The 22,418-nt window shown below is 34.5% G+C and overlaps 1 protein-coding gene across 5 annotated transcripts in view; it reads right to left on the bottom strand.

Annotated features, from left to right (window-relative positions):
- Positions 1–443: 443 nt before the first annotated feature.
- The window catches only part of Il33 (interleukin 33), a 171,692-nt gene continuing 149,717 nt past the window's right edge, over positions 444–22,418 (bottom strand). For 3 of the 5 annotated variants that reach the window (XM_026391494.2, XM_026391493.2, XM_077797028.1), the window contains 7 exons: positions 13,211–13,319; positions 7,659–7,784; positions 7,062–7,184; positions 5,416–5,523; positions 4,806–4,856; positions 3,791–3,888; positions 444–2,361 (listed from right to left, as the gene is read on the bottom strand). In XM_026391494.2, coding sequence (XP_026247279.2) covers positions 2,170–2,361; positions 3,791–3,888; positions 4,806–4,856; positions 5,416–5,523; positions 7,062–7,184; positions 7,659–7,784; positions 13,211–13,319 — 807 coding nt within the window. In that variant the 3' untranslated portion in view covers positions 444–2,169. Of the gene's footprint in view, positions 2,362–3,790; positions 3,889–4,805; positions 4,857–5,415; positions 5,524–7,061; positions 7,185–7,658; positions 7,785–13,210; positions 13,320–16,667; positions 16,757–22,418 lie in introns of all 5 variants that reach the window. The other 2 variants (XM_026391497.2, XM_026391499.2) reach the window with 2 other exon arrangements.

Below are 22,418 nucleotides of genomic sequence, written 5' to 3'. Positions count from 1 at the left end.
TAAGGGCTTCTCTACCAGGCACTGAGAAGACAAAAGCAAAAGTCTTACTTGATTTTGAATTAGCAAAAATATCAGTAAATATTTGACTTTCTCTAGAAACCAACATTGATAAATTAGGGTGTGCTTACTTTCACTTAAGAATTTCAGAATATTCACCAGGTGTAGTGGCACACGCCTGTAATCCCAGTGGGTCAGGAAGCTGAGGCAGGAGGATTGCGAGTTTAAAGCTAGCCTCAGCAACTTATCTGGCCCTAAGCAATTCAGTGAGACCATGTTTATAAATAAAATACGAAAAATGGCTAGGGATGTGACTCAGTGGTTAAGCACCCTTGGGTTCAATCCCCAGAACCAAAAGAAAAAAGAAAAAGAAAAAAATTAGAATATTGAGTTGTTTTATGATAAAATCTTTATAGCCATGCATTCTTTAAAAAAGTACAGTTTTATTCAGGATTACAAACAGTATAATGGACATATTTAGTTTATAATTATTTTAAGTATATCATACAGATGCACACAATGTTTACTATTTTTTGAAGGAAATGATATAGGTTATTTTATTTTTGTCTCTATAATAAAGTTTTAACAAATTATGAAACAATGATATATTATTCTACAGTTGCATAATTTTTATACAATGATTCTCAGCATCTTTTATCTTATACCCATTAGGTTCCAATGAATTAGAAATTTCAAAGTCCACTTTCAGCAAAGGTTACATGTCATCAATTTTCTATTATTATATTTACCATTAATTATAAACCATGTCTATGGAAAATTATAATAGAAATTGCTAAAGATTGAAATAAGCAAAAACCATTCATTTACTAGTTCAAAACGTTATTATATGATCATTAATTTTAGTACCTTAGTAACAGTAAAACACAAAGATGTTCAGTGAACAATTTTGCCATCAGTAGGCGAAAGTTCTACAGTATTAGGTACCGTATGTAAAAATTCTACATTGTCAGGTACACAAAGCAGAATAAAGGTAAACATGTAGAGTTCAGATGAAATGGAAATGAACGTGGGGGTAGTGGTGCCAAAGGATACCTGAAGAAGGGACAGAGTTAAATGAATATTCTATCTGAGCAGAGTCATTGAGAAGCTAAACAACAAAAAGACCTGCTGTGTTCATGGAAAGCAAGGATTAGAAGAAATTTTACCCAAGGTGATGAGCATATCCAAAGTCATAGATCTTGGAAGGTAGGATTCGAAGGACATAGTATGCATAAATGTGAATGGCAGCCAGTTATTGAAATTTTAATGTTAATTTTGTGTCTTTTTTGGGCCTTAGTAAATTAGAGGACTTCTGGTTTCATTATAGTATTTGGATCCCATGCTACTTGAATGCCCTAATCATTCTACTATAACTCAGTATTTTAAGAAAATGTTTCAGTTTGTTAGATATTACCAATAATTTCAATTACATGTGTGAACTGAAATATGTTTTCTAATGTAGGAAGGCCTTGTTTAAAGTTAACTCTATATAAAAATTATTTAATATTAAATCAGAATTTAAGAAATGAAACAGAGGTAAAATTGTTCATTTTATCAATACTGAATTTGTTTTTCTTAAGTTTCAAATTATCCTTTCCTTTATATTACTTGCCTAAGCAGGTAGGCATTTGAAGTGCCATAACTCTTCACAAAAAGAGCCAATCTGAGTGTTACCTAGGGCATTTATAAACACACTCAGTGTTTTATTCTAGTGGATAAATAGTAAGTCTATGCAGTATTTATTCTTTTTATTAACAGCTCTAGTGTTTGAATCTATTGTTTGGAATAAGAGAAAACCATGTATCTCTTTATAATGGATCCCTATTTAAAGAGCAACTTGAGTTATGGACTCTTCTCTAAAGAGATCTAAACTCTAAATGTGGAAATTCTTTCTGGACTGGATCTAGAAAAAAGTAAATGTTAGCCTATATCTCTTCAAAAAGCAGATCTTTTTACCAAAACCTTGTTTTATAAACTCATAATTTTGTTGAATATATAGTAATACAAAGAAAAAGAAAACAACTGAAGGATTAGAAAAAATATTTGTACACATAGTAAATAAAACATTCCACAGCATTCTAAGCTATTTCCCCTAGACATTGCCTGTCTCTTTCACTCTTGTCCTCCAGTGGTACCATTTGGGTTGCCCAAACCAGATCCTGCAGGTCTCTGTCACATTAAGGAGAGCTTAAACATGATATTATCACTAGTCTGATTCTTTCCTTCCACCAGAGCAAGCTGATTATCTTTGACTCCTATATACATTCCACGATTACTCTTACATTCGAATGAAACAAAATCAGAGGATTCCTTATGAAGGACAAAGAAGGCCTGGTCTGGCAATGGAGTTTTACACTTTTGCAGCTGAGGAAACAAGAGAAAAAGCAACCAATACGTGAGTCAAAGGTCCAGAATCAACTTTCCCTTCATATGTTAGAACCTGAAGGGGAATAATAATCTATAACTTGGTATTTCCAGCAAGCCTGCTTACTGAGAAAGGAGGTGGGGCAGATGAGTAGAGGGTAAAGTAGTGGGTGGTATGATTTAATTTGATTCACTGATGGATAGCATACTTAGAGAGGCAATATGACTTAGAATGCCTAAATCTGAATGCAATAGTTCTGGACTTGTACCCTTGGTTTGTAATATATGCTAAGACTTGGGTATGTTGCTTTTCTCTTAAACTTCAATATTTTAGTCTAGCCAGTTTTCTAGATCAGTTAATTCTCATCTAGATGTATGAATAATATACATAATTTTTATTTTAAATCACTAAGTTTGGGAGATAGTTTGTTATTCAGTAATAGCTGAAATATAAGTCTATGATGTAATATAATAGCTTCATCATAGATGTAACTATAAGGATTAAATGAGATAGTACTTAGCAAGTGCTTGGTATTTAATAGCTCAGATGAGTTACTTCTTATTATTGAATAGTTATATATGCTAGATACTGTGTTATATACACTTAGGGATATTTTGTTATAGAAAATGCCAGTTACTGACCACTACTTATGTTAATACCTTATATAACTGTATTAGTTAGCTTTATAAAATTGTGTATTTATGTAATTTATCTTCTGTATTATACTTTCATGTTCCTGTCCTTGCTTCTACCTTTGGTTTATTTATTCTTCAAGATATTTATAGTTCCTTGTCATGATCAATATAATATTGCCTTTTACTAAGTAAACAATATGCAGTGAATCCTATGAGAATGTAGATCATTTTGCTATGCATAAACCTTGACATGGAAATGTGTGCTGCATCTCCAGCTTCCAGACTTGGAGTGTAAGAATATTTTACAAAAAATATTTCCTAGAACATAATTCCTAAAGTCAAATAAAAAGAAACTGAGATAAACCTGTATAGCAGTGCTTCTCAAACCTTAATGAAATTGTGCATCTCCTAGAGATTTGTGTGTGTGTGTGTATGTGCTGGGGATGGAACCAAGGGCCTTGTGCATGCAAAGCAAGCACTCTACTGACTGAGCTATATCCCCAGCCATAAGAATTTGTTAAAATGCTAATCCTGATTCATTCCTTGGAGGGCTTGAACTCCTGCATTTCTAACAAGCACTCAGGTGATTCTGTGCTGCTGGGAGATTCCAGATTTTTAGCAACAAGGTCACATATACTTTTCTCCTTCCCCTACTGCAGAAGCAAGTCATTAGTAGTACCCGTTTTATTTACAACACCACAAACAAAATTCCTTCTTCAAAATATCCCAATACCCAAATATATACACATGGATAGAGTTAATCACCATAATTATATAATTATGTATCTATTACCTCCACAGACTGCGCCTTGTTGTTGGCATGAAGCAAGATGTCTCTGTCTTTTGTAGGACTCAGGTTTACCATCAACATCTTACCATCGACACCATCACCTTACAATTAAAATGATAATTAGTAAGGTAATGCAGTTTTCAACCAGCTAGATTTAACTATTCTACCATGTATATATACTTCAAAAATTCATGTTGTACATAACAAATACACAGATTCATTTGTCATTAATTATAAAATTAATAATAAGAAATAAGATAAATTTTAAATTATAAAAACTTGAAACTCATTTTTAATTTAAGTCTTTTTAACACCCAGAAAAAGAGTCTAAGATATCAAATAAAATAACTACTTCATTCACTTAAAGATATTTGCACCCAAATGAAAGTAAAAGAGTCATTATTAAAAAGAAGACGGTTCTTCTGAATTTCTCGAAGGAGAGAGGTTGGTATTTAAAAAATATGTTTTCCAACTCAAGAATTGTGACTCATGGGCATTTCTCTGGGCATCAGCTTCCCTGTCTGCCTGTAAAGCTACAGGGCTTTACATGGTTGTCCCCTAATATCTACTTCCTTTTATATATAATAATAAAAGATTTCCTAGCCTGCTTCTCATGGTTTCATACAGCAATGGACTAAGTTCTTAGGTGTAACTTCTAGTTGTACATTCATTTTCCTCTGTCTCACTGATTGGACATTGCCATCGTAGCTAGGAATATTGAACCATGTAGCTGCTGATAGAGCCACGGTGTAGAAGCTGTGTGTCTGGACAAACTTTGAGCAGAACTGCCATTCCAGTCCTAGGTAAGACAGATTTTTATTAAATGCAGCCAAACCTTTATCCTAAGTATTAATCTAGAAAATTAATGCGATGGAATAAATCCTCTAAGAATCTAAGATTTTATTGTGAGCGTGGGTTGGAGAGAGCTTTTTGAAACAATCTTCCTTTCTCATGGAGTATTTTGGATTTATCTTTACTACAAATTTCAGCACTACAAATACCTAAGCCTCCAAATTACCTGATTCGCTTGAGGGGTATGGAGACTCATAGTAGCGCAGTAATACCTTGTCTGAAAGAGAATGCATAAGATCACTTTTGTGAGATACATTTTTATCAAAAGGTTTCAGTTCCATCATATTCATAACATCAGAGAATATCCTCGCCTTTTTATTATGCATCAACAAAAGCAAACATTTCTTGGTTCTGAGAAGGTCTTAAAATTTGAAGGTCTTAAAATTTGCTCTGATAAATTCAACACAGTTATTATTAAATATTTATGATGTTGATAGCAGTGGTATATTCCTTTTGTTAAAGATTATAATTTATTGATATTAATAAGCCTAGAAAGATCTAGTGGGTAATTTAGCAATAGCAAATACATGTGGCTCCTCCTTCCATAGTTCACAAAATGTATACTCTTAATATCTATATTCTTGCATTAAGTAATCCTAATTAAACTTCTGAATCCTTCTCAACGTAGCGATGTTCAGGTGTCCACTGCCAATGTATTAGAATGAGCAAATATAACTAAATCTATTTGCTGTATCTAAATTAATCCATTGTTGATAGTTTGGTAGATTTATTTTTTTAATCATCATTACATAATTTTAGATAAGGAAATATTCTACCTTTTTCTTGATCTTTTGGCTGGTCTTCAACATTGGTCACATAATTTCCATCCTCCCAAATAAAACGAACATGTTGATTGTTGTATGTACTCAGGGAAGCGCAAGATTCTGTGAAAAAAGAAACTCCTATAACAAGTGAAATTCTTGTTTCCATGGGAAATAAAACTTGTTCTTGGGAATAAAACTTGTTACCATGAATAATTCTTTTGACAAACTGTTTTTTGAAGTGTGTCCTCAAAATTTTTTTTACTTTGCAATTTGAGCTACATTTTGTCATTAGTTGTGAATAGATGAAAGCCTTTGGCACAAAGCTTTATGTAGCTCAAAGGCTGAGGTGTAACACCTGGATGGGATTAAAAGTGCCTAGTCTCCTGAATAAATGCTGTAGGAGCACCTAGAATGTGTATGAGAGGGTTTGGTGGGGAGAAAGAAGCTGAAAAGTGATGGGAATTGCCTGAAGAAACCTTCATTTTTTGGTTTCCCATGGTCTAGGGAACTGTGGGAAAGAAGGGACTTTATTTTGATAGACATAGGTAAATGAATGCCCATCTACAAAATGTGGTTACTTAGAGACTTTTATAGTCCAGGGGAATTCAGATATAATCACAGTTCTCTCCTTTAAGCTAAATAACAGAGATACTTAGAGCAATATTCCTAACATTTTTTAATGTCACAGCACACATAGAAAATGATAATATACTTTTATATACCTTTATTTTATTTATTTTTATGTGGTGCTAAGGATTGAACCGAGGGCTTCATATGTGCTAGGCGAGTACTCTACCACTAAGCCATAACCCCAGCCCGAAAATGATAATATTTTTAAAGCATGCAGGGATAAACTGGTTCAGATTTAGGGGGTACTGATATAGGGCCTGCAGGGGGAAAAATCACTGTATCTTCTTTATGTAACAGAATTATACTAAAAAATATACAAAATATAAAAGAGATCGCTAAAAATTGAATTTATACGTGAACTTCTAAAGCAAAGTGATTTAAAGATCCTTAGTGAGAAACTTCAGTATTACTTTTGTGAACTTAATATGTTTTTATCAGGAATAATGCTTTAAGTGGCAACATGTAATTACTTATCAAGTTTCCTGAATGATGACTCATTCACTTCTTCCCCCAACCCGCTTTGGTGCTGGGTATTGGACCAGGGCCTTGCACATGCTAGACAAGTACTCCACCACTAAGCTACACCCCTAGTCCCTCTTTACTTCCTGATAGTTACCAGCAATTTGAATTTATGTGCAAGTAGGTGATAAAATTGAAAACCATTGTAACTTTAAAATATATTATGTTGAAATTATATTTCAGAAAATAATAGATCTTCGTTTCCTTTCATGGACAAAATGTTGAATTTGGGGGAATAATAGATCTTTTTCTTTCAAAGGACAATGTATTTCCAGTGGGAATAACATATATAGGATTCCAAATAATGACAAGCATCTCAAAATCATGATGATGTGCTAACTATAGAATATACAAGCATTGTTAGATCAGTTACACCTGTTTGGATACCACTAAATGGGCATATCGGCATCAAACAGAGGTTCCTGATACATATGAAAACAAATTTGGAGCTGGCTACTTGTGTCTTACCTCCCTCCTCCCCCCAACACCACCCCTATGACCCATCACACCTCTGATACTTGATGTGTCAAGTGCTCTAGTATTTTCTTGGGTCCTAGCTATTTCAAAGATGGAGTGCTCCATAGCAGGTTGATAGGCAGCAAATAACTGATGTATTTCTTTGTGCTTTCCACCTGTAGGTCAGAATTGAACAGGAATGGACCATCAGTCCTCACTCTGCATACATGCCATTTCCTTTTGATGATTCTAAGTCTGCTTGCTGACAGTGGTAAATGATCCCAGGACTTTGGACACCCCATGGTCTGATGGGATTAATACCTCCTGACGTATTTATACCCTAGCAGAGCACACTAGGAGGGAGAAAACCGATCACCTATGGTCTCAACACTCCAAAAGCAATCACTTAGCCCTCTAGTTTGCCCCTTTAATAAAATTACTTAGAAATATTATAAACCTATTTATATATAATCTTGTATCCTTTATTTTTACTTAATATTATAACATAACCGTATATCCCTCATACTGTTAAAAATTCTTTATATGCCCCTTTACTCTTTTGGGTGAGGAAGAAATTTATGTATTTAAATGTGGTAAGTGAAGGCAAATAGATACCCATTGCTGTTGCCATGAAACATAGTTTCCCTTACCTGTTTTTTGTGAACAATGTTTGGTGATTTCTTTCCTGAAGTAACAGGCCTTCTTTTTTATGGTAAGGCCAGAGCGTAGCTTCATACAATACACATGGCAGATTTCTTTGGTCTTCTGTTGGGATTCTAAACAATGAAAAATTGTTATGTTTTACTCTGTTCATCTTTATCTTTTTGCAAACCCTAAGTGCAGCAGATGAAAGCAAGTATAGATCCACTGTATTTTACCAGAAACTCTTGGAGCCAATTGTGTTTTAAAATTCAGAGTTTTTTTTTTTAGATTTTAGCATTGTAATATAGAACATATATCATCCATATGTAGTACCTTTAATGGGCTGGTGTAGCACTGTTTAGTCAAAAATTAATTAATCTTACAGTGAAATATTGGAAAATTTACAAAAAGTAAAATAAAGATATTCAGATTGGGACTTAATGGACAAATGAATTCAGATCATATGTTGCTGCTAAATGAATTATGAAAAATTTTAGGTTTTTATAAAACATTTTGGTTTTCAGAATTCCATATGAGGAATTACAAGCCAACATGTAATAAACATAAATCTTTGCCTGAGAGGAAATACATATGGCTATGTGAAATCTGAGATCTAAAATAGATCTACTTATATAAAATACACTTAATAATTTTGCAGGGATAGCTATATTCTATGAAGGTTATTGACACTAAAATAACTAACATCTTCTAAGTGTCAACAGTGGGCCAAGTACTGTGCTAATTATTTTACATATTTCACTTAATTCTTCATTATAATCTTGCAAGTTAGACATTATTATCCCAGTTTTATAGGTGATAATCTGAGGCTTTTAGGAGTCATGTAAAATTGTCCAAATTTACAAGGCTGATGAGAAGTTGTGACTGAGGTGTGTCTAATATAAAAACAACTTTTCTCACCCTACCTCCATTTAAGAAAATGCTACACTGCTGTTTGAGGTACTAACAAAGTACAAATTCAAATCTAAAAAAAAATGAAGTAGAAAAGTTAATCATTATTCAGTAAGTCTTACTTAATTTGGCCAAATAAAAATTTGTGCCAAATTTTAAAAAAATCAGTTGGAAATTGGAAATCATAACAACCTCTCAGAGTTATACAGAGTGAAAACTAAAACATGAATCAGGCCAGTTGCCATGGCACATGCCTGTAATCCCAGCAGCTCAGGAGACTGAGACAGGATGATTGTGAGTTCAAAGCCAGCTGCACCAACAGCAAGATGCTAAGAAACTCAGTGAGAACCCTCTCTCTAAATAAAATACAAAAAAGGGCTATGAATGTGGCCAGTGGTTGAGTGCTCCTGCGAGTTCAATCCCCAGTACCCCCCCAAAAAAAAATAAACACGAGTCAGATGATCTCAATTTTCAACATTATATAGTAAATGAACCATCAAACAATTTATACTATATAGTTAAATTTCAATTATTCACAGTAATTCAGAAAAGAAAATAATTCTGATTTTGGGAGCCAATCAAAGATATTTTTCTATTTTCTAGAAGATTTGCCTTCCTAGTAGAATGATTTTAAAGACCTGTGAGTATTTTCACCTGTTTAAACAAGGAATTGGCCACTCCACCATGGAATTCCTTGACTTCTCTTGACAATTCAAAAATATCAGCTACAGTATCTCACATTTATAAAGTACTTTTATAGTTACAAAAATAATTTACTAAGTTAAGTAGTGCCAGAGCCAGCATTGTACTTGCTCTCCCGATAACTTAATACAATACTTTATTAACTATACTACATCATGTCTTCAGAGTTTAGAGGCTTAAGACCACACCAAAAATTCTGTTTATTCCTTATATGCTTCTCTTTATGTAATATTTGGCATCACATGGGAACATGGTAGTCATCTCTAATATTGAATGTAGACTCTAGGGAAAAAGAAATGGGTCTTGGGTAATTTGAAGTAAGGGTCATGACATATACAAGTATTGTGGAGGTAAAAGAAGAAAAGGGGTTAGGAAAAGAGTTAAATGTATGAATGTGTGGAGCTAACATCTAGTGGACATTCACTGGTTATAATTCATGGGGAATGTGACTGCATTTGAAGTATTGTAAATACTTTACATTGGAAGAATTCGGGAGAAGTTATACTTTGGTGCTCTGGGCAGCTGAAAGTGTGAGGGTCGTGTGGGGGTTCTTCAGGAGAGAGTGTTCTACTGGTGTCAGGGAACCAGCTCAAATCTACACAAGGACTATTACCAATTCCTGTGTCTCCATCCTGCCTGCTCTCTGAGGGTAGAGTCTTAGTGTGACTTTTAAGAAAATTCTCATAGCTAATATCATCCTTGTAACAGCGTGAGTTCCCTAAGGCAATTCTAGTGAGTACATAGGAAGAGGCCTGGAAATCTTTCTGTAGTTTTGGCGCCGTGGTTGACAGATTTGAAAAACTTCATCTTTCATTTCTTCCTCAAATACCTATTTCACTATGTTTTTTTCTCATTGCTTCTAATCTTGATCTCTGTGGCATTTGACTCTGGAGACCACTTCCTTTCTTGAATCCCTCTTCCCTTATTGCTATGTGACTAAGTACACTGGTTCCCTGTGTTTCTTTCTGATCAGTTTACCTCTGTCTCCTTGTTAGTTCTTCCTCTGCCTAAAATGTCAGTGTACCATATGGTTTTCTCCTTTGCCTTCTCTCGCTCTAAACTTTCTTTCCAGGCAATCTTGCTTGCTCCAGTGACTTCAAACATCTGCTTAGTGGCTGATGATTCCACAAACTGTAACTCTGTCTTTTGTCTTTCTCCTGAACTTTCTTCACAGAGCATTTGGAATTAGCTACCTTCAAGCATTTCTGTCTCTATGTATGTCCTCAGGAATGAAATTATGAACATCTTTACCTGGATGACCTATAGCTACCTCAAGCTAAAATATGCCAGTAATGATGATGAGGATGAGGTTGATTATAAAAATAAAACATCTTTATCTTTCTCTACCCTCAATATATTTCTCCTGAATCCGCTCTCTTGAAAAATAGTACAACTGTCTACCATTATCTGATCAATTCTTAAATCAGAAAGGTGAGAATTAGAAAGTTAGTATCTCTTTCTTTCTTTCCATCCTTCAATTTAGTCAATATGTCATTAAAGCTTATCGATTTCACCTTTCACATATATCTGGATTGTAGTTCTTCCTCTCCATTTTGTTGTCTTAGATCAGGCCTTCATCATCAGTCCTCTAGATGATACAGTAGACCTCTAATCAGTTTCCATTTCTCTCTTGACACTCATTCTATTTTCATACATCATTCCCCAGTTAAACATTTTCAGTGGTTTCCTCTAGTCCACAGTATAAACTGAAGTTACTTCACTAACAGAAAAATCTTATATGAATAGATTTAAACTAAATCTACCTAGTCCTGACTCACTGTGTCATGCAGGAATATGGGCCCAGTATTTCTAGATCTTCAGATTTTTTGAGAGAACCTATACATATAGATTCTCATGAAAAGTTCCTAATTTTGAAAAGTTGTCTCAATTAAAAATAATACTGTTCAGGCCAATAAATGCTTCTGTAGGCTGTATATGTCCATGAATAAAGGAGGTGAGCTTGTTAGGAAGAGAAAGTACTGATGGATGTTGGGGAACAGAAGCAGGAGAGGATAAGGACCTGACCTTGGGGAATATCTTCCTGGAAACTGGAAAGGGGAGAAGTTTAGAGAGGGTCTTTCCTCCAGGTCATGAAGTTCTCTACCATGTTGGCATCAGAGGTGAAGTTTTCCAGGGGTCAACTAATGTGTGACTGGCTGTGTGGATGGATATTGAGTTTTATGGCTTGTGAACTGTGAATTGTGTCATATCCAGGTAAACCAAGGGAGTTTGAGAAGAAAAATGAAGTAGTGTGTGTGTGTGTGTGTGTGTGTGTGTTCTTTGTGGCTTGAGGGCTCAGAGCAGAAGATTATTTAGAAAAATAACGTGACATTTCTTGCACTTTTGAGTTTTGAGAAATGGTTCAGCTCTGTCATAAATTGCATAGGTCTCTGTTGAATTTTTTACCAAGTGTTTAAATATCTATTATTGTAGTATGGTACCTAGTTGATATTATTGGAAAGGAAATTTTCTTAAGGGATGATAAAAATGTGTTGTATTGCAAAGTCATATTTTGGGATTATCTTTACCACTGTCCTCTGGTGCAGATAAGTACTTCCTGAACTCATAAAAGAGGAGTTACATTTTAACTTTGGTATCAATACCAGAAACTCTAATAAACCCTACTCCCTCATTCCTATATCTGTAAAGAACCCTTATTTCCTGGGATACAAAAAATACTTTCTTTATTAAGAAGGAATTTGGGGACATGGAGTAACTGTTTATGTACAAAGCATTTCAACTCAGTAAAGTGATTAATTTAATAATGATTTTTTGGCCAAAACTAGTGTCAAATTAGTGTTTTCCCTGGTTACCAAAAAATAGTGTGCATGGGCCAGACCCTCATGGAGGACAGAAGAGGACAGAAATGATATTCCTTAACACTGTTGTCTCTTCTAGCCTTAAAGGTGTTAATGGAAAAGGTGAGGAGCATAAAGGATAATGATCTGCCAGTTGCCGTTATCATTCCTTGTCCTCCGTTTTTTCTCCAGCCCACTAGGGTTCTGTTAACTCTCTTATGTTATTGTTTCCATCTGAAAAAAATGAGTGTATAAATTTACATGATTCCTTCTTAGGTAGATAATTTTTTTAAATATATGTTTTAGTTGTAGGTGAACACAATACCTTCATTTTATTTATATGTGATGCTGAGGATCGAACCCAGGGCTCAACACAGGCTAGGCGAGCACTCCACCCCTGAGCCACAACCCCAGCCCTTAGGTAGATAATTTTAAGGGTTAAATAGGCATAGAGCCCTTCTATCTCAGAGATGTGGCTATTATTTGACTATATTTCCTTTTTATATTATTCCAAACTCTCTTAGTTTTCTTTAAAAATATTTTTTAGTTATAGATGGATGCAATATCTTTGTTTTGTTTATTCATTTTTATGTGGTGCTGAGGATTGAACTCGCTGCCTCAAATGTATGAGGCAAGTGCTCTGCCACTGAGCCACAACCCCAGCCCCTAAACTCTCTTAGTTTTAACTACATAAACATGAGTTTCATTTGGTCGATTCTGCTTCATCTGAGGGCTGGATTATTCAAATATCTTCACTTGTTATTCTCTCCTACATCAGTATTTGCAAGTCAAGACCACATGTTACACCAATTGTCTTCAGTATTTGTTGAATGAAAATAGATTAGTTTAGAATTTTGTTTTTTAATTAGGAAAAGGTTTGGGGATTTGGTAGCAAAAGGTGTGGGGACAATAAAAGGATCAACATAGAAGGCTATAATTTATATTATTCATAAGTTTAAATTATCTGGGCTATTCCTATCTCATGATGTATTAAGTAAGCAAAAGTTGGCTGTTTTGAGCCACCCTTTTTAAAATTTTAATTCTTTTATTCTTAGAAGCTTTTGGCAAGGTAACATGTAATCATTGGAATAATAAAGATTTGACACCAGATAAAAATAGTGTAATATAATCAAGAATGCTTAAGTCCTTACCTCTTATCTTGCAGGGTTTTACTAAGGTTCTATCTGCTGTGCTGCTCAGCTTTGCTGAGGAGATTTTGGGGGTTGAATACTTCATTTTAGGCTTCATTCTTTCAGATTTCTGTTGAATTAAGATATAATATTAGTTCAACTTTCTTAACTTTAAAACAATCAAGAACCATGACTAACTCAATATAAAATTGATAACCACATTTTTAAAATTAAGTAAAATTTGAACAAGTATCCTAATTATACTTTTATACTGGAATATAGCCATAAAACAGAGAGAACTGCAAAGAAATTTAACTTTAGTTATGTTTATTATTAGTGGTAATACCAGTATTGAAATTCTGAGATTGTTTAGTTATACTGTAGAACAGAAAAAATAGAAGACATATTGATGCTATATGGTTTTCATTGTAGGGGAAAGGAGATACAAATATAAAATTAAAGAAGCTCAAGAAAAAAACCTATAAATGTTAAAATTTAATCAATAAATCAACTCCCAGCAATAAATGTGTGCCCATATCTTAGTTTCTAAATATTTCTGCCAGAAGAAATCTCAAGATCTACTCCAGATCTGAGACTGGGAAAATAGTAGTAAACATGGAACATTCTTTGTGCCAGAAAGCATTATTGTTTCAAAAGCATACATGAACTGCCTTGAAGTGTTTCCCACTGGCCAAATTTGGCATTATTTGAATATCAAAAAGAATAATGATGGTAATTGACTATAAGCATTTAACTCATTAGGTCCCACGTTTTCAGCTCTGGGAATATTTCAACAAAATCAACATAGGTGCATTAAAATAGGTTGGAAGTCACAATCTAGATAACACACACACACACATATATTCCTTATATATACTTCTGTATATATGAAATATATTTTTTCAAACACTTTAATCATTCATCTATTACTTTTACCAAAATAATAGAGCTCTAAAAACATAATTGTTTCAAAAGTTACCAAAAGTTGTATATTCATTGCTTAATTTGTTTTCATAAGTGTCCCACATCTGGAATGATGGGACTTGATGGGTTAATAAGAAACCCACAAATATATGGCATTTCTTGACAATGAATGAATAGAAAGGGATCTATTCATTATAGAAGGAATGATAAAACTAGAAAAATCACCATCTTGTAGCTTCCAACTTAATACTTAGTTCAGGAAAGGATTATCAATGGATGTTGTACCTTGAACAAGCTGGATTGCATTGTCATATTGAAAGAATATGGAATTCTCCATCATAAATTGTGGAAAGCTTTTTATTCTTTCAATATGATACTACAAGCTGGCTTCATAATCAAGGTATGGCAGTATTGTGGTTTCTGGAAGAGTAGGACTTCTCCAGTTGACTTTGCCTGAAATTCTGCCAATGATTATTGATTTTTTTTAAAGCATTGAACTCCTATTTTGTTACATTTAAAAACCCCCCACAAATTAGCTAAGAAGTGGGTATAATTTAAACTTTTTCTAAATTTCAGGTGAATCAGCTCTTCTAGCTAAGTAAGAGAGGAATCTCTGGGTTAGAGGATTCTTTAGAGGATAAACATCATACACCTTTGTTTTTGTCTGTAGATAACTCTACACAGGTTGAAATTCCAAATTATCTTCTCTAGGTGGAGCTAGAATCTTATATACAAGTTGCTTATTTATAGTCAGTCCCCTTGAGCAAAATCCTCAAAGGAAGACTCCCTGTTATGCCCCTCAATTTTGTCTTGGAGTGGATATTATCCCTACACTGCTTGAGGACATCAGATAAATCCTACTTCTTTCTCTGATTCTCCCACCTTTATTGATCAAGAATGCTGAGAAGCAGAGAACCTTATGCATCATTTCACTAAGCCCCTCACCCTACAAATGAGTAGATTGAGATTCTGGAAGATGCCTTGCCTAGGCTCACAAAAACAGCTGTGAGCATAATCTAGTCTATTGACTACCATCTTATTGCGAGCACTTCTCCATTCTGTCTCCTTCCATCCCCATCCTATGGCCCCTCCCTGTTCAAAATGTAGTGGGGGTAGTCAGGGGAAAGAACTGGGAATTTCACTTAAAACACCCAGCTTTTCTTCTACACAAGCAGTTGTCCAACTTCTTTGAAATAATAAATTTCTGAATATGGGATGTGAAACTGAAGAAGCTGTATCTATACTCAAAATCCTGCAGACTGTTTGACCTTGGCTGAATAGAACATCCTGATTGTAGAAATATGGGAATTTTATAGTTTGAAAGCCAAAATTATCTTGGGCTATCTTAGATCATTTAGATAAGTAGTCACTTTTAACCTCTGTATCTGACCTAATATGCTCACCACTATTTTGTAAACTTCTCAGACTATGTTGTTAAGCTTAGAAGACCTCTAGCCTCTACCAACCCCAAAGCTAAGAATGCTATAACACAATGATATCCATAGGAAAGTTATCCCTGCTTTGCTATGGCCTGCCTACCTAACACCAACACTGATTCATTTGTTGAATGTATTAGTTTGTAAAACTCTTTGTTCTTTGGCTGTAAAGTTTATGTAACCTCTTTCACTTTGGAACATGTCATATTGGGTAATCTGGGCCATGTTCACTCATATTTGGCTCAGAATAAATGTCTTTCTTATTTCCTTTTAAATAGGGTTGAATTTTACATTAACAATAGCTAGTTTATGACTTAATACACGGAATAGTACAGGTTAGGTAATCCTATTATAGTTAAATTTTAAATTACACAGAAAATAGTTGAAATAGTATCCTGCACACAGTAGGTATTGAGGTCACACTTTACTAACATGAAGACTGTATCGCTATGATAATTTTTGTTTTCTCTTTTTTCCAAAGCTACACATGCCCTGGGGAAAAATTATCCTGGTCATTAAAAAAAAATATCCTGGTCATTAAAAAAATTTGCATTTTCAAATAAAACTTTGTGTTCCAATCTGTATCCTATCCCAGAGAACCAAAGCCCACATTAGTATCATGAAGATGTTGGTAGTCCTTCTTTTAAGAAAATCAAAGCTATCTTTATTGACCTAATTGTTTTCAGTAATTAGTTGATATCATAGCATTTTTTCCCCACCACTATTATTCCTCTGGACTATCGAGAGAACACATTTGGAAGAATTCTATTCTAAATCATCATTAGCTTGCATAGTTGAACAAGAAGCTGGAAAACACTGCATTTATGATGAACACAGAGAAATCAACACCTTTTTAGAGTTACATAAACCAAAGTATAATCCAGAAATATTTTCAAATGCTGTTCTGAAAAATAACCTACAAATCTTTTACTTTGCTAAGTATGATAACTATTTTCATACTATTTTTACTTTCTTCAGACTCAAATTTGCTTTCTTTATTCTCTTTTTTTATGTTAGTATTTCAGAACATATTGCAATATAAACATCATAGGTTCTTTTTTGCTGCTTTTCCCAGTAACAGACAACAAATATTCTTGCACACTGGTTATAATACTCACCTAAATCGTAAATGTGAAGGGCTACTCGCAGCTGATGTGGTTTCCTGTAGTCAGCACTTGGTAATAGTTAACGAAGTTACATTCCAATTCTACTTAAATATATACACACACACATGGATTATGCAATATTAGGTGACAGCATTTGTTGAATGAGGCAAAGCAAATAGAGCTGGTTGAATAAATTACAATGTGTGGGAATATATCTTTTTCCTACAGCCAAATCCTATAGAGAGCTTTCAGATTATTGTAGCTATAGCACTTCCAAAGAATTATGCTTAATTAATTATTAATTTTTATAACCTCCAAGACGTGAACTCTAGGTAGTGTTTCTTCTGGAATATAGAATATACAAGGGCACAGACAGTTTAATTGCCTTTCTATTTTCTATAGAAAGTTGAAAACAAGTAATTTTTTTCTAACTACAAAAATGATATATTTGTACTTGGAAAATGTATAAATAACAGGAAATCATATATGCTGTGAATCTTGACATTTGTTTTTCAATGTTAACATATATACAACTATTTTTAGATAAAAAATAGTGCCATACTGCAAATATTTTATAAGCTATTTTTTTCTGTTTTTCTACTAACACTATATCATGAGCATTTCCACATGTCACAAATGTCCTTTTAAAAGTAACATTCTAAATAACCTTCAATCATATAAATATTTTAACTAGTCCTTTCTTGATTAACATGTTGGCAATCTCAGGCTTTTCTTTTCTTTCCTTCCTTCTGTCTATCCATCCATTCCTTTGTTTCTTTTTTCTCCTAATATCAGTGTTGCAACCACTAGTGTGTGTGTGTGTGTGTGTGTGTGTGTGTGTGTGTGTGTGTGTGAGAGAGAGAGAGAGAGAGATATTCTTGGAAAATATTTTTTTTAAATTTTTTAATTTGTAGGTGGACATAATACCTTTATTTTATTCATTTACTTTTATGTGGTGCTGAGGAATGAACCCAGTGCCTCAGACATGCCAGGAAAGTGTTCTATCACTGAGCTACAACCGTAGCCCCTTGGAAAATATTTTTAAGTTCATGGGTAGAATAAATTCCTAATCAGAGAATTGCTAGATTAAAGGGTACATAGTTTGATAGATGTTACCTAATTGACTTACAAAATTTGGTTTCTATTTTGTCAACAGTTCAGGAGAGTGTTCTTTTCCCCATCCCTGAAGAAGCAATGGATGCCATCACCTTTAACATGTTTACCTTTCTAATATCTTATAGTTTTGAATTTTATTTTTTATTTAGTGAAGTTGAACATTAAAAAAAAACATGTGTTGTCTATTTCTGAAAATTATTCATAGGACTCTTTTTAAATCAAGAAATTAAATTCTTGTCCATGGTATATGTTAGAATATTTTCCCCAGTGCCATTTATCTTCAGACTTTGTTAGTGACATGTTTTGTCCATAAATATGTTTTCAGATATTATATGAAAATATTTAATCAATTTAACCAAGTGAGAAACATCATTTAGAGTATGTTTTATGAATATAATTTTTTTTTTTTACTGTGGGAAACACCATCCAAAGAAAGGAAATAAGGAGAAGAAAGGAAAGAAGACCAGACAGGTGGCCAATTAAAATAGCCCAGGCAAAATGCAGTGAGGACAGTTAGGACAATGTTAGTTGGACTAACAAGAAGGCATTAAAGGTGAATGAGTGCTGCAAGCACTTCATAGAGTCTTTGGTGTGAGAAAGGGCTTCGCATTTCCCAGTTCCAGCTCCACTGAGTCAGGTAGCTGCTTAACAATTAAGCCAGGATTAGAACCTAGATTCTCCTCCTGGCTCAGGGATATGTCCATCACAGTGTCTCCATGGCTTTTTTTGTATGAGGATTTGCCAACTATGGACTGAGTAAAAGGGAAATCAGGGTAGTGAAGGGATGTGAAGGTGGGGCCAGTGGTTAATGATAGGTGACTGACTCAGGTGAGGAATTCATGGGTAGAAACAGGAAGTGAGTTAGATATGGGGCACATAGAGTTTTGAGGTACTTTGAAAGAACTATTAGGAAATTTCAGCAGGGGGCTGGAATTGGGTTGGAGGAGACTAGAATTAATTATGTGGATTTGCTCTTCAATTGTGAAAGCATGATAGTTGCTGGTGTGGGAACAAATGAGATTGGCTTGGCTAAGTGTGGAACAGGAAGAGAAAGCTGTGGAGAGATGGAACTCTGGAGATCTTACATTTGAAGGATAAAGATAGGAAAAAGAGTCAGAAAAGAAAACCAGAAAGAGAAGCAGAGAAATGAAGAGATGAAGGGAGAACACTGTCTCAAAACAACAGAAATAACTGGCATCGAGTGGTAGAGCTATGATGGGAATCACAAAACAACTACAGTAGACTGTCTAGACAGGAGGAGGAGGAAGTGAAACTTTTTCAAGAAGTATGCAAATAAAGAAAAAAAATGAGAGAGAGAGAGAGAGAAAAAAAAGGAAGGTATCTCGAGAGAATAGTGTGGAGCATGGGAGATTCTGCTTACTAGCTAGATATCTTGAGAGAGTTATTTGATGTTTCTAAAGCCACAGTTTCATAAAGATTTAATGCAATTCCTATTAAAATTCCAATGATGTTCTTCATAGAAATAGAAAAATTCATTTGAAAAAATAAAAGGCCCAGAATAGCCAAAGCAATCCTTAGCAAAAAAAGTGATGCAGGAGGCATCACAATACCAGACCTTAAATTATACTACAGAGCTACAGTAAAACAAAACAAAACAAAACAAAACAACAATACCAACAAAAAACCCCAGCATGGTATTGGAAAAAAAAACACAAAGACCAATGGAACAGAATAGAAGGCACAGAGTCATACCAACATAAATGCAGTTATCTCATACTAGACACAGGTGTCATTAATATACATTGGAGGAAAGGTAGCCTCTTCATCAAATGGTGCTGAGAAAACTAGAAATTCATATGTAGTTGAATGAAATTGAAGCTGTATCTCTCACCCTGCACAAAACTACTCTCAAAGTAGATCAAGGACCACAGACTCTGCACCTACTAGAAGACAAAGTAGGATCAACTTTCCACCATATTGGCTTAAGAACCGACTTCCTTAATAAGGAAGATATGCCCAATTCATTCTATTGTCTTTATATTTCCATTCCTCCCTTCCCTTCATTTTCCTCCTAAAGAATGAGAAATAAAACCAATAATCAATAAGGGGGACAGTGTCAAACTAAAAGACTTCTTTATAGCAAAAAAAAACCATCAAGAATGTGAACAGAAAGCCTACAAAAAAGGAGAAAATCTTTACCACCAGCACCCCAGACAGAGTATTAATCTCTAGCATATACATAGTACTCAAAAAACTTAACACCAAAAATAAACTGAATAACCCAATCAATAAATGGCCTAGGGATTGGGGCTGGGGCTTAGTGGTAGCGTATTTGCCTGGCATGTGTTAGGCCTTGGGTTTGATTCTCAGCACCACATATAAATACATAAATAAAATAAAGGTCTATCAACAACTAAAATAAATAAATGGCCGAAAGAACTTAACAAGCCACAGAAGAAGAAATACAAATGGTCAAATATATATATGAAAAAATGTTCAATATCTCTAGCAATTAAATAAATGCAAATCAAAACTACACAGAGATTCCCAGTCAGAATGGCAATATTCAAGAGTAGAAGTAACAATAAATGTTGGCAAGGATGTGGGGGAAAATGTTCACTTATACATTGCTGGTGGAACTGAGCCACTCTGAAAAGCAATATGGAGATTCCTTAGAAAACTTGGAATGAAATCACTGTTTGACCCCACAGAACTATATAGGACTTAAAGTCAGTATACTACAGTGATGCAGCCACTTCAACATTTATAGCAGCTCGATTCACAATAGCTAAGCAATGGAACCAACCTAGGCACCTACAACAGATGAATGGATAAAAAACAATGGGCTATATATACACAATGGAATATTATTACTCAGCCATAAAGAAGAATGAAATTATGGCATTTGCTGGTAAGTGAATGGAAATGGAGAATATAACATTAAATTATATAAGCCAATCACAAACAACCAGAGGTGTAGAGAGAGGTGACTTGGACCATGGTCTTTGACTACCTCATAGATGTGGCTGCGCTTTGCTCTGGGAATGTTCTGTGCAAAGGTGCAGGACAAAATGAGATTTCCCAGTAGTTATGGTAATGCTCTGCCTGAGAAAGTTCTGTGCAAAGGTATAGAACAATAACAGTCTTGACCTTGAGCTCAGACACCTGCTGCCAGGGATAGAGAATTTTGAGCATAACAAGATAACCACAATATCTTGCAATTGCTGCAACCTTCAAGCCTGCATAATTTGAAAAAACTTTCCCACAAATAATCTCTTGATGATAAACCCTATATAAGAAACATGCTGTGCTAGCTCTGGATCACTGTTCTTCCATCAGAGGTCAGTGTCCCATCTGGTTCCACCTTTCTGTTTGTAAATGTTTTTGTGTCTTTCTTAATTCCCCATTGCCCCTTGCTGGTTTTTAGGGTTGGCACAAAGGCAGAATGTTCTCTCTGATTTTATGTGGATGTTAACCACAGGGGATGATTAGAAGTTCATTGGACTAGACAAAGGGAAATGAAGGGAAGGGAGGAATGGAAATATAAAAGGCAGTAGAATGAATAGGCATATTTTTCCTATCCATATATATGTATACATGACCAATGTAACTCCCCATCAGATACAACCACAATAATGGGATTTTTTTTGGGGGGGGGCACCAGGGATTGAACTCAGGAGCACTTGACCACTAATCCTCATCCCCAGCCCTTTTTTTGTATTTTATTTATAGACAGGGTCTCACTGAGTTGCTTAGCACCTCCCTTTTGCTGAGGCTGGCTTTGAACTCACTATCCTCCTACCTCAGTCTCCTGAGCTGCTGGGGTTACAGGTATGTACCACTATGTCTGGCAATAATGGGGATCTTAACTGGAACAAGTTTTACTTTTTCTGTGTATGTATAATGTCAAAATACACTCTACTTTCATGTGTATCTAGAAAGAACAAATGAAAAATAAAACCACAGTTTCTTCATAAGAATTAATTTCTTCATAATAATTTAAGCTCATAAGGTTGTTGTGAGAATCAGATAAGATGTATTTTAAGCAGTTGGCATGGATGATGGCACATAGCAGAAACTCAATACATCTTTTAAAATATTATCATTATTGATGTTTTTTTGTGATGTGGGACTCTTGGGAATGTTTCAATAAGAAAAGAGTCAATGAAAAGAGAAAAAAAAGAATCTATATGATAATCATGGAGGAGATAGATAAGAGAGAAGAATAGTAGAGGAAGGGACAGATTTTTAAAGGAGGAGTCATCCTACTTGTAGGCAAGAAGGAAAAGTGAGAGAAGGGAGAAGATATGAAGTTTTAAGGTCTGGGACTCGAACCCGAGGATATTATAAAATGACATCAATCTTTTTAGTAATGTAAATTGTGAAAGAGTCAGAGATGAACAGGAAAATAATTTATTTGAACTTTTGAGAAAACTTGGGAAAAAAATCTAAAACAGCTCCTTGAGAATATAAGAAATTAATCACCTAATGAATAGGGAGTTATTGTTCGGTGGTACAGAGTTTCAGTTTTAGAAGAGGGAAAAAAAAGTTTTGGAAGTAGATGGTAGAGCACTTGCAAAACAATCTGAATGTACTAAATGCCATAGAACTATATACTTAAAAATGGTAAATTTTATGTATGTTTTTTTCACAATTAAGTGATTTAAAACACAGGAAGAAGTAGAA

The sequence above is a fragment of the Urocitellus parryii genome, chromosome 4, assembly GCF_045843805.1.
Source record: "Urocitellus parryii isolate mUroPar1 chromosome 4, mUroPar1.hap1, whole genome shotgun sequence".
In the NCBI taxonomy this organism is placed as follows: Eukaryota; Metazoa; Chordata; class Mammalia; order Rodentia; family Sciuridae; genus Urocitellus; species Urocitellus parryii.
Note: the sequence above shows the minus strand (reverse complement) of the source record. Positions and strands in the feature narration are given on the sequence as shown.